At 30.6% G+C, this 14412-nt stretch overlaps 1 protein-coding gene across 1 annotated transcript in view; it reads right to left on the bottom strand.

The window, feature by feature from the left end:
- Positions 1-14412, bottom strand: part of LOC143247524 (uncharacterized) — a 78134-nt gene that overhangs the window by 20945 nt on the left and 42777 nt on the right. Inside the window, 4 exon segments of the mRNA XM_076495783.1 lie at positions 1312-1700; positions 1836-2034; positions 4259-4404; positions 10302-10402. Coding sequence (XP_076351898.1) covers positions 1312-1700; positions 1836-2034; positions 4259-4404; positions 10302-10402 — 835 coding nt within the window.

The following is a 14412-nucleotide window of genomic DNA, read 5'->3' as shown; positions in this document are numbered from 1 at the left end:
AGATGGGCATGGCAAGAGGGGTCCCAATTTTTATTTTATTGCTATATAACTGAATAAGACTGAAACAAAACCACAGCAGGGGTTTAGTTTAGAGAGGGGAAAGTGAGAAGTTCTCTCCTCAACAGGGATGTTCAGGAAGGTTGTACTTCCTCTTCGACCCCTCCTATGGAAGATCATCTATCTGCATGTGGAGATTTTCCTATATTTTAATTTGGTTTGCTTGATGCTATGAAATGAGGTGGGACAGCCTGGACCTATCAACTGAGAATACCGAGTGAGATGAAGGCAGTACAAAGGAAGTAGGTCAGGCCGGAGCTCACAGTCCAAAAACCTGGACAGTAGCTATGGTATGATGTGCTGAAATTTAACAGCTCGTGCAGAGCATGTATCAGCACTACAAGACTGAAAAATATGCTGGGCCTGAATAATGTTGGGATCATCTTGTGCGCTTCTCAGAGAGATGGTAAATAAATTAGAAGAAAGGATATCTTGAGATTAAATATCACAATTCTTTTACAAAGGGAAATTCAGGACTTGTTTTTAATATTGCAATTTGGATTATTAACCAAGTGCTTAAGCCAAATATATCTGTATACTAACATATAAAGTAGGTTAGATATGGATACAACTCCAACCTTGTGACAAGTGCATGCAGAAAATGATGCCCGTATGTTATGGATTTACAAATTTCATATGACAGTTCTGGCATAAATAAGCATACTTCTGCAATAAAAAAGTTTTACAAATTTCTGCCCTGAATCTCAAATTTTAATATATAAATGCCATTTCATGAAAGGTTTGTGCATCTCCACTTTTGCATTCCAAATTTTGTTAATCCCTTAAGGATTTGTAGCATGTACCTATTGCATATAATGATCACAAATCCCAGGCAAGAGAGACAGTGGACAATCTAGATTACTTTTATATTTATAAATCCATATACCTTATCTAGAATACAACCAGAATAACCTCACCTGAATTTATATATTTATCCTCATAATTCTGTTACAAGTTACATTCTGTTACATCGGAGAAAATATCTCCTTTCATGGGACATTGTTTTAGAACTGCACAGAGCTCAGTGTTGCTGCACTTTCCAAAACTATCCAAAATAAAACATTACTTGTGCATTAGGTACTACGGTCAACTACAACACGTTAGTGATAATTTGTTGCTGTGACTCAATTAACCAATAATGACACATGTGCATATTCAGCTTAAAAGGAGAGTGCTCGCACTAAATTTGAGGTTACTTTGATAGATTACCATTATACAAATATTGTGCGACTATTTCTGGGTTAACCCACTCACCAATTCAGCACATGTGTCACTGGTAGCTGCCACTTGTGGTTTTGAATCAAGAGTTTTACAGTCGTTGCTGGGGGAAGAGCGCTGAGAAGAGGCTGCTGAAGCTGGTTGATCACTAACCTCTATGCCACTGTCATGCTGCTCACTGCGATCAAAACTGCTGGACTTGGAGCAAACTGTCAAAGCCTGTAGTGCTGGATTGATTGAACTAGTTATTGTACTAGTGTTCAAACTGCTTCCCCATGTGCTATCTGTACCAGGCACATTTCCAATTATGCCATTGCTGCTTACTATGCTGACAGCAGTAGAAACACTTGGAGACTGAGAGCGAAAGGCATGTGTAATAGGTTTGTCCCAAGCATTCACAAGTGGTGGTGGAGCTGGTGTTGCTTCTGATACAAGAGAAAAAAGTAAATTACTAACTTTATCAATTTTAATCTGAATTGCATATTTCTTAGTAATATCATTTCATTAACATTTACCATTATTTTCATCTGAAACTGCAAAATATTCATTTCAATTCTCACCTTTCACAACAAATTTTACACCATTTCCTCCAATTTCCAACGAACCATCAGTTGATGTCCCTAGGTTTCCTCCATTAAAGGTAGAAGAAACAGCTACAGATTTAGTAAGATTTAGTCTGTTATTTTCTTTTTGTTTAGCCAGTCTTGGAGGGAGTTTGTGTTGTCGTTTTTGGGAACTATTCTTAAGCTTGTTTTGAGGCTGCAGAAACAAAACAAAAACTGAACAATTTAGTACATATCTGGTGACTCAAAAGAGATCTCTTATCATTTATGTTGCTCAGTTCCAGTCTATAATCACTTGGTATCATTGGATTGACAGAATATTATTTCATCATCATGGCAAACTATCACAGATATAAATATATACAAAATTACCAGATCTTACCTCCTGAGCCTTGGTATACGTTTTAAGTAACAACTGTATTGGATAAATGACTGAGGAGTGAAATAATGAAAAGTAGGACTTAAACTAGACAATTAAACACAACTGATTAAAAATTCAGTATTTTATTAGATAATTTCTTCTTTAAGTACACAAATGTTTACGATTCATCCGAGATCCTTACAATTTCTAAGCTCTGCCGTTTCTACAACAGTATACTCACAGTGAGACAAGGTGTTTCCAGATCTTCAATTCAATTCAGCCTCAAATACTATCACAAAATGTACACTTCAAATTTGTTCAATTTCATTAACCTGTTGACTGTCAAGTATTTCAGCTGCTACAATACAACTCTAATGCTTCTTCATTTTGTAACTTTTTTGTGATGCCATTTTGGATCGAAAGTGAAACAATTTGCAAGTAGGTCAAATGCATGTATGGTGCTGACATCTAGCGTTGAAGTTAGGTATTATTGAGAACGAATTAGCTTGTCCATGGCACTGCGTTACCGATCGGCTTGGACGAGTTATCTCGTCTACAGCACTGAACAGGTTAAATAAACTAATATGTTCCAACTTGCTAAAACTAGTTATAATTTTCTGCTCCAACAAAATATTTAAGTTTTGTACACAGGTAACTTGTCAGTTTCAAAAACAGTTTGAAATCTTAATTATGCTTGTTCATCCACTTCTAGCACAACTATTCTAAGAGGCAGTTTTACTCAACTATCAAAAACATGTCACTAATGGTTTTTGTTTTGGAACCTAACTTCAAGGAAGCTACGAACACTGTAAGAACACTTTTATCAAACATGCTATTTTTGTAATTGTATAAACACAGGCATACAAATAATACTACACTATTCAACATTACACCATCCAAAAATAACTACATTGGTCTAAATGGAGTTACAAGAAATTAATTATTATTCTACAGCATTGTTTGTTTTATAATGGTTATATTATAAGCTTAGGTCTATTTAGTGCTTTTCTGTATAAGCTTACTGTAGATAAATCACAGAACATTTTACAGTGATATTATAATAATAAATAAAACCTATTATACTCAGTGTTGCATCTTTACTACTGAAACAAAGGTATTTTTGAAATACAACCTTTAGCATCTGTGTTGTACAAACTCTGGAAAATACTTTCATTTAATAGCTATACATTGAATTATGAAAAGTAGCAGTATACATGTCTAATGTCAATGTACATTTCATGTTTAGCTGACATACAAAAATGTTAGATATTACAATGAAACAAGAACAAATTATCCAACTACTAAATAAATGCTTAAAACAAGAGAACAAACATGCACACATGAATACAAACTATACCTATTCATCCGATAAACTTAAAACACGTAAAAGGTGCATTTATAATACCTTTTAAAAGTCATTACGATTGCACAGTTACATGCAATATTTGATACTATAACAGATTTTTTAAAATTTGAGATTTTTAATACTTAGGAATAGCTTGAATATAACAATGTTAAACTTGTAACTTAATTCAGATCAAAGACATTTTAACAATTTAACCACAAAAAACCTGCATATTTAACACAGATTCAAAGAAAAGTCACAAGATAAACCTTGTATTGTTTCAGAGTTGTTTTTTTTAATATATCAAGAAAGAATATTAGAAATACAATTAAGTTCAGATTTGGCAATGTGAAAGTTTCAAGTTCAATTCTTAAAGTAGAGGATATTTTACAGTAAGTAACCAAGAAAAAAACTATAACAAACAACAACAGACTTCATAACAGTGAAAATTACTGACCTATGTAAAGTTCACTACACTTCATCTTACAGGAATTTAAAAACTTTGTTAAATGCTATGTGGTAGTTTGTATTAAATATGCTTACGTATAAAATTACTTTAAATGTTAAACTGATCAGTTATTACCAGTTTACAATAAATGTAAGCCAATTTTAATTTTCTACTGGCCTAGCTTTCAAATTCTTACATAAATATTGTAGGTAAGTATTCTCCAAGGTACTACTAAAACATTCCTTCTAAATAAATGAAAGAGTTACCTCTTTTTTTATCTTTTTCACATCGTTGTCCACTAAAACTTTATGTCGCTTCTTTGAAGTAACCTCTTGAAACCCGTCATCTGCATCACATAATAAGGCTGTGTCATCTTCAAACAGTTCTGGGTGGTCATCGATGATTACAACACCTACACACGATAAGTGTCCACAGCACTTAGTAATCTTTCCAACCTGCCATAACTAGTGGTGTCCACAGTGTGGTCAACCATATGGCAAAATGTTAGATATTGAGAGTCAAGTGTTCTTGAAGACTGAGTTGTAGGAGTTGAAATCATCTCAAAGAATGAACATTTAAATAAAAAAAAAAAATGGGGTGGGGAAGAGTAAGGAAAAGAATGACACTACAGTGAAAGTTATGGAAACTGGGTAATTAAACAAGCATGGACACCAACAGCTTCATATAAGCTACATATCTTATAGACAAACATTTCTAAGACCACATAACTGTACAGCTGTGCAAGAAAATAAATCATGCAACAAAATCACAAAATTAAAAAGATTCTTACAAACTTCAAATAAGATACCTTTAAGACTATACTATACTTGAAATTATGGAAAACCCCTACCCACTAAAAACAGTATCTTCATTCCCAATTTAAAAAACTAACCAGAGAGAAGACGGCTAGTTAGCATCATCATACTACTCAACATTAGATTTATTGTCACACTTATGGACACATAGCTCATTATTGTGAAATTGTGGTATTAAGTCACTCCAAAGCTGAACTACAGGATCAACATGTACCTACAGCTTTCTGTTCAAAGTTAAGTGAATAAAGAGACATCTTTTTTTTTTTTCATAAACATCCCTACCATACCCAGAACTACTTCATTACATGCTACCATAAAAAAAAAAAAATAGTCCCATTATTTCTTTCAATGATTACTTCTTACATATAGAAGTCATTCAGATTGGGTACAGAATGAAAGAAATACAAGTTCAAGAGTATTTTCTTTGCAAAAATAAGCCAATAAATATTTTTAAAATATTACGAATTCCCCAATCAGTAATTAACTTCATGCAGAGCTGTAATAACTAATTTAAAATATGAAAGTTTTTCCTTATGTTATAGTTTTACACAAATGAGACAAAATGTAGGCCATGCATAACCAAGATTAAACTCCAGGGAAAACAATTTCTTACAACCAAAATCCTGTAGGTTAAGCACATTTAATATATAAAATAACAAACTAGCAGTTTAAGTTTGTCATCCAGTCTAGTTTTCTCAATTCTAGAAAGCAATATAGTTATTTATTAAGTTCTAGAAGGCTACAGCCAGTACACATTTATAAACACATTAAAAATATTAAAATTTACCAATGTGTATTACAATATTAAATCACATCTTTAAAAAGACATCTAGAAATTCTGACTGTTGATTAAACTATCGTATACTCCCATAGTTTATAAAATCTCCAAAAAGTTAGTAATAAAATCTAGCCTTAATCCAAACAAATTAAATCCTACATTTCATTACAATTTAATTTGAAAATTTATAATTGTCTGAACTTTCTTAATGTTTGCTAATGGACTGACTGTATCCAACTAAACTTTTCAATCAGTGTAATCTGATAAATGACTAACTGTCAAACTCTTTAATGAATTATACTAAGCTAACTGATTACCTTACTAAATTACCTGGAATAATCAAAAACAGTAATAAAAGGGACACACTCCTTTCAATTAATCAATTGTTTTTGCAAGTTGAGATAACTGAATAAGGTGAATAACTTATGATCAGAAACTGGCTATATTTTGGTTTACTTAGGTAGTCAGAAATCTCGTACGCTAAACCAAAAACAAACACGAATTAGTTATTTTTAAGATATTAACTCATTTAGTTGCAATTTTGCTCTATACCACAGAAAATGTAAGAACAATTTGTATTATATACATAAAAACTCCAGAAACCATTAAACAAACAGAATCACAAAATGACAAGGGAGATAAGATTTATGCTTCACATGACACAGTGGCCCTGTTTAACTCTTCCCATTTTTTAAAATAGTCCAAGTATATACTCTTATTTCAAAATATGACAATCAAAAACTCAATGTCCCAAAATGTTTCCCTCACCATTTTACCTATGAAAACATTCTTTCAATCCAAGATTTCAATGAGGTCGTCTTTAGTCTTTAGTTATAATTTTTGGTTATCCAAATTTATATATAAAACCTAAATATAATAATAAAAATATCACATGGATGATATATTTTTTTTAAGACTTAGCAACTTAGTCCAGCACTAACAAAGTTCAAAGATCATAATATGTTTGATTCACTTCTTGATTTACTGTTCTATGTTTTAAGACAAATGTTTAATAATTTCTGAATAGCAATAATCTATATACATATATATAATGTATAATAATTGAAATGTGACTATATTACAAAATACTAGTCCACTAAAACACAGCCAAGACATGGAAGACTAAAGGTGAGTTTTATATTACTGGATATGTGAACTAGGTGCATCAATGCAAACTATGTAATGTTAGATAGACAGAACTGGAAGCTCAATACATATTAGACACATGCATGCTCATACATAATGTTACAAGACTTAAGCTACTTAGCCAAAACATTTGTATTTGTGTTATGAGTAGTCATTCTGGCATGAAGAAACACGAGGTTAGCTAACTAACACACCACATTGTTAAAGAGTACAGAAAATAAAATGAAGTTTTACTAAAAATAAGCATTTGAAACATTTAAAAATAGATTCAAAATTAAACTTAAATCACTTCTGAATCAACCTACTGTATGTTATATTACCATTTTAAATAAAAATAAAATGTTTAATTACTGGAGACTTTAAATTAACAAATCAAAACATTCCACTTTTGTTGTCTATACAAAGACAAACAACAATATAAGCTTACACTTTTGTTGATAAGCAACATGACAGAGAAGCTGTAAACTTTGTTCAAATATAAATCAAAGTAACTTTTAAAGTAGCAAGTTGGAATTAACTACTTTACCTCACAGCATCAAGTAAGAATAATTACTAAAAACCAAAACCTGTCCCCTGTACAAGATGCTGTTACTGCATTATAAATTGATTTTAATGGGTTTCAACTAAATACTTGTAATTCTCTTAGCTCAAACAGTTTGACAACAGTGAATTTTTAAACTCAACAATGCAAAATATTGTAAAGTTAAAAATTAAAAAATAAAATAGAAGGTTCAAGCTTGCGGATATTAAAATTGTAAATTGATCATCTGACTCAAATGTTTTTCTTGTAATTTATTCCCTGCATAACTCCCTTGAGTGGATTAGTTTAAAAATTCCCCTTGTACCATTTCAGCTATGAAGGGCTTGGACTTTGCAACTTCATTGTTTCGTACTGTTTGGACACCATGTAAAAGTAATACTCAGATACCCTCTGGGCTTATTTCACTGAAATGATCAAGCTGGCAGTTCATTTTTCTGTATGCAACTTTAAACAAAATATGAACACCAGCTTAATATGAAGTTCCTCTAGAGAAAGTAGAAAACCTAATACAGCACTCTTTCTTGAACAGATGTATGGACATTATTAAAATAACAAATGTTTTATGTACAAGATAATACAATAAATACCATTTAGTTTGTTAGTTTTAATGTTTTAGAGTATTTTTATAAACCATTTCTTTCAAAATTTTGGATAAGTTCATTACATCTTTAGGCTTACTATAGCATATCTACAGTTAGTGTTTGAAATGCCTGTTTAAGATACAGTGCCTCCCCTCTTTCTGTTTTTGTAATACAAATGGAAGGTCTGTGATGGTTAGTATAATGTTGGGAGTTCATATTATTCAATCACTAGTACATTATACTTGTATCTTCTAAAGACATACATAGACAAACACGTACATTGTTTTACATATTTGTTATTAAAACAAGCTTAAATTTAAAACCTTTTTAGAATTTGTTTTAAATTCAGATCTGGGTTCAACAACCTTTAAAATCTACTTCTATACCATAAAGATGCAAGAATGATAAATTTGGAATGTTTTAACCTCACATCCCCATAACTTCCTGGTAAGCCATAGAGACACACCAAGGGAAGGGGTCCACATTAATGTTGAATATCCCAAAAATAATTTGATTTTCTATATAAAATGGTAGTTAACATTAAAAATTTACAAAGATCCAAGAATGATAATGTGTTGACATATTAGGTACTACATACATGTATTACAAGCGGTCTAGAAGCAATATACATGGTTTCATCATACAAGATGAAATCTTTGAGAAATAACTGTCAGCAATCAATAATATGCTATTTTGTGGATGTGGATGAAAACTTTGGATATGTTAATTTCTCATTTTCACACTTAGGTTGTACTTACGTAGGAGATGACATACACAAGGTTCAATGTTCCTTAATCAGTTTATTGGATACTTCATCTTATATGGATGAGTTCAAATTTATTTAAGTTAAAAATGTTAAAAATACCTAAATGCCCCTGAATGATCAGATGTGACATTAAAACACAACAATGTTAATCTCAAAACAGTTTCCATTTTTCCCTGTGTATAATTAAACCTAAGTCTCAAGGATAAATAAAAAATATACTAAGTAAAAAAAAAAAACTATATACCTCGTATGTTGACAACAGAAAAATAAATACCTAATAAAACTATTTCTCACTTTACTTATGAAACACTGAAACAGTCTGGTTATAACTTATGTTAAGATTTATGAGAAGGTCATGCTCAAAGTTAGGAGACAGATCACACTAAAGACTGATAGCATCTTCCTAATACATTCGAGTTAGCCAGCTTAAATGAATGTTTTCTTACAAGAACTTGAATCACATGAGGAGGAAACTCAACTTTTCAAATAATTTATATTCAAAAATATTGAAACTCACTAAAATGTATTTTTCTGAACTGAAAATATGTTACAACTATGAAAAAAACACCTATGGATTTTTATCCACATAATGGGAAAAACTTTTGGATTGTAACATGCAATTTATGAATTGAACCAAAAAATAAACTAAAAACGTTTACAATTCTTAAAAATCAGTGATAGTTTGTACATCATACTTGTATTTCCATTCATAAAATTATTGATTGCACTTCAGTCAAACAAAAAAAGTTCAAATTTGTTTTTCTAAATTTGAGACTTAATGAAATAAAACCCATTACGATTTTGTTATATAATGCAACATTATTACGAACAAAAATTAAATTAGGGTTAGTGTGTAGTATAAAATATATATAAAAAAAATCCCAATTCTTAACATTTTAGTTTATTATGTAGGTGACTCAATGTAAAATTAGAACTTAATTTGCCTTCATAAAAAGCATGCAATAATGGCCAGGAATGGTAAAACAAGTTAATTCTCATTTAATATACTTTCAATATAATGTCCCAAAAACACAATTAAGTGCTTTAAAGAACCACAAATAAATGGATGTTTAATAAAAGAATAAACTAAAAATTCAGCATTTCCCAGACTTTTAAATGTGTTACATGGGTAGATTTGACAACGAAAATGGCATTTAAAATTAACTTAACTATTGGCTCCATGCTTGTTCACTAATACTTTCCATCTATATTATTAGATGTGACAAATAATAGTACGCAAGTTGGTTTTGACACTGCAATAGTTATATTAATCAAATTTAACCTGGATTTTTTAAAAAGCTCCTGAACCTCGAATAATGCCTGAGAATAATTTTCAAATTTCAATTAAAATACAATAATATTTTTCATTTATTATTTACTTAACACAAAAATGATAATCAAAATTACAATATTTTCAAATAAACTGTATGGTTAAATTTCACATTTATTGATTAGTAGAACAATCGTAGGATCAACCTATAACAAGGCTTAACACAGGACAAACATAGGAGTAAGTGAAAGTGAATAAACAAATTGTATGATAGACAGTGAAAATAAAGGCATAAAAAATCTAGAACAAGTTAATAAACTGCACAATTAGATTTATGAGCATTTAAACTTGCATTAATAATACAGTTCCACAACCCTACACTAAACAAACATGAATCTACTAGAAGACTTACTGGCAGGATTATTCAAGTCATAACCTTCCAATGGATTTATCTTGTCTTTTTCAACTTTGATTTTAGGAGATGAATTAATCTCTGTTGACTTTAAAGTTTTCCTAGAAGATAAAAAAAAAAAATTATGTGCACAAAAAACTCACAAAAACAGAATAAAAGTGTCAAATTTTACATGCAAAATCTCTTAACATCCAGATAATTGTTTATTTAAAAAAAATAACTTATTCACTATTTTATGTCCAAGTTTTGTAGATTTAAACCAATCTTGTAAACCATCACTAAATATATATAGCCTTTTTGTTCTAGGATAACAAAAGATTAATTTTAAGTAGCTTAAACCTCATAACATTATCAATCAATATATTCATTACTTTACTAACCTTTCAGGTATGTCTGACCAGCATTACAGAAGCTGCAACAAGAAATGCACTTGCATTTGTGTTACTGTACCTCACAGTATAAAACTACTGTACTTTACAATGTAGAACTGTCAGTTTTGTCATAATGGACCAATATTTTTTAGAATACAATCACACTGCAGTTATAATACAAAGTATATTGTTACTAATTTCAAATAAATTATATATTTTTAAAACACTGAACAGTAAATAAAGAAATATAGAAAACAATCTCCAGTTACAAAGCTTGTATTCTTTTTCCACAGTTTGCTAAGCCTTCTGAAAGTTGCATACAACACGCACACACACACTTATAAATTAAAAATCATTTATTACAATTCCACAGAATTTTGCTATAATTTACCAAACTTAGCAGATAAACTTTCTAAGGTCTAAAAATATAGTTCAAACTCCATTATCTCTTATCAACATCAATTTTACCTTGAAAATTAAGGTTTTTTTCCATGTAAACACTTCAAAAAGGCTGAGAAAAACTCATTGGTCATTAAGCTTTTAATTGGTTATAAACTAGTACTAGAACAAAGCAGGTGTAAATGAGCATTTACAAAACTCAAAGAGGAGAGAGCAACTTGGTTCTTTAACTAAAGAGAACATTTTCAGAAAGATAAGAGGTTCTTATTTTATTCTGCAACTTGTTAATATTGGTAAATTGACCTTCCAATTCATAAGAAATTAGACTTTGCATTTAGACAAAATATCTAATTTGACCTAAACCTCCACACAACAAACTACACAAAAAAAAAGAATTTGTTTTTAACAACTACAAGTTAAACTGGTATATAATACTAACATTTCAATTATGATCTACAAATGTCTTGCCTTCAAGACCCTTATTTATAATAAATGGGTTAATTGGTCAGTTCTACTCAGTAGAATGGATTAAAGAGATTCCCACTGTCCCTATCTACTATCTAGCAAAACCACAGCCAAGGGAACAGGCTTAGAGAAATCAGAAAATTATTTTTAATTACAATTTCATTCAGAAATAAGCACCAAAAACAAATTAAAGTTTATTAAATACTATTAGAAATGCCACCCTATGATCAGCTGTTTGGTTAGGTTTTTAGCAAGTTGAACAATGTGCTTCTGTCATGAAATTACTCAACTTATTCTCACTGGATCTTAAAGAAATGACATTTTTTTTTTGGTTTGTTTTCTGCTTCTTCTCACTGGGTTTTGTCTCAACTTTGTGAGCAAGTATATCTTTCTTGTTTTTACTTTCAGTAACCTGCATTCTGGTATTTTCTTAAGTTTGAGAGTTGTTACGTGATAAGTAATTTTTCCCCCCATTTGACAATTTTTTAGCATAATAATGTTTTTGATCACATTATACACAAAGTTAGAAAAAAACAAAAACTATGCAATTTGCAAAGGTCAGGTTACCACAAAATTCCTGCAAATTTGCATGGGAAACAAAACTGTATGAAGGACTTCCAATTCCTTTTGTCAGAACATAAATCAATTTATAGCATACACCATTCTCCACTAGGACTCACTTTGAAAGTTTACACAAAAACTCACTTCACCACAATTTCAGTTTTATTAAAAAAAAAATTCACTGGTTATAATAGAGGAACAAGTTAATGTACATCATTAAAATGGAAATTACTAATGTTCCTCTATTACAAAAGCAAATTAGAAAATGTGAAAAAATTCTATTCACTTAAATTTAGTGAGGGTTCATTTTATAGCATTTATTTTGGTGCAATTCACAGGAGTTGAAGTTCCTTCAAAATGTGGACACATGCAATAAAACCTTCAAAATTTAAGAGACCAAACTGTAACGAAACATTAAGAGGAAGTTTCTAACAATGTTGAAATACCATGTAAAATCTCATCTAAATTAGATTTAAGTGCAAGAAGAGTTTTACATGCAAATAAAAATCACATCTTGAATGAATCAAGTTCAGATGACTTGTTTTATAAAATAACATACTGGTATAAAAGTTAATGTTAATTTTTAAGCAAAGTTAGAGTGACATAGTCATTTAGTGCCAACCACAGATTTAACTTTCTTTTTAAATTACAAATAAACTAAACACCTGAATACTGATTTTATTTGCAGTCAAATAAGTACAGTTTCAGAAAATTCCAGTTCAATGAATATCCATTATCAAAAGTTTAGTCATAATACATTGCAAAAATTCTAATTCAATGTAAAATTTCAGGATTCAATACAGAGGTTCCATATATTACATTATAGTGCTCTTGGAGCCTCAACACAACAATCTGCATCACTTCAAATCATGCTCTATACATTGACCTACACACTTTGAGCATAGTTTCCATTACTACAGGCTCAGTCAAAGAAGTATGTTCAAAGCAAATTACTACTTTCTGCTTCATTCCATGACCCATAAATTTAATGACTTCCTTGCACTGGCTTCAATTATCTGATCCCACAAAAACACATGAATAATGCTAATGGCAGCATGAACTATCATGAACATTACTGTTCTACAGTTGCTAGAAGTATGCAGTGATTAAACAGAAGAATAACTGGAGTGGAAGCCTTATCTAAGTTAACCTATATTCTGTTGACCTTACTTCCAATACAAACTTGGTGTTTTTGTATGAACAGTCTAACAGTAGTCAGACTTAACCTTCACATTTGTTTTCTTAACTCTAACAGCACAGTACTAAGCAATGATTATAAATACCTTTAAAAATGTTTTGAAAGATATTGTTCCACCTCCAAAATGTCAACCCATGACCAATAAAGTGGCATGATACTGTTACAGATTCAATGCATGTCTAAGCATCATCTGGGGTCTTTAGGCACTATTTTTTCCAGCTAGGTACATGTGCATACAGTTGGTCATCCTTTCTTGGATACATCTCGAAAGCACTCTTGAGTAAACATAATTTAGAAGACAGCAACTAGTTTTTATAGTATGCACTGTTGCTTGAATGAATGTAAGATTTTTTGGCCACAGCTACTCATGTTAGTGTATTCTCACCTGTCACAAGATACTATACCATGTTTACCACAGTATAGTATCTTGTGACTTGTAAGTTACCTATACTTCTCAAAAGCATTCAACTTAGTGAGTTCACACAACTCATGAAATGCCAAAATGTAGTTTCTTTATAATCTTGTCCAGCCAAGGACTAAGCTGTGGATATCATATGACATGCTTATTTTCATATTTAAAGTTAATATACCCATCCTTCAATATATTTAGAAATAAACTCCAAATATCAACTGTATCACAAATGTCAGGCAGATGATGAAAAACTAATAAAACTTGTCGTTTTGTTAAAGGAAAGTATTTTTGGCGTTTTTTTTGTTTTTTTTTTATGTGTAACTGAGATATAGCAATTTCTAAAACATTTTAGTCACCACTACAAAAAGTTTTAAAATAATTTTAAAATGTATCAAGAAAATCTTTCTCATAACCTAAAACATTTATTTTAATGGAAATTTAAACTAAAAAAGCAATCCTCATGGCCTTTCCTTGATTAACAAGCAGATTGTATATTAAAGTACCACTAAATTTGACATCAGTAATTCATAAAGCCAAAGTATTTCCACATATTAAGGATTCTATTAATCACATGAAATGTAATTTACATTACACAACAGTTCGTGCCAGTCACACATGCATGTGAAAGAGACCTGATGCATTTCAGTGAAAATAAAATTACTAAAAAAAGAAACAAAGTGTAATACAGTTATACACAGCTTTCAA

Source organism: Tachypleus tridentatus, chromosome 3 (genome assembly GCF_004210375.1).
Source record: "Tachypleus tridentatus isolate NWPU-2018 chromosome 3, ASM421037v1, whole genome shotgun sequence".
NCBI lineage: Eukaryota > Metazoa > Arthropoda > Merostomata > Xiphosura > Limulidae > Tachypleus > Tachypleus tridentatus.
The sequence above is the reverse complement of the archived record's forward strand: the minus strand, read 5'-3'. Positions and strand labels throughout refer to the sequence as shown.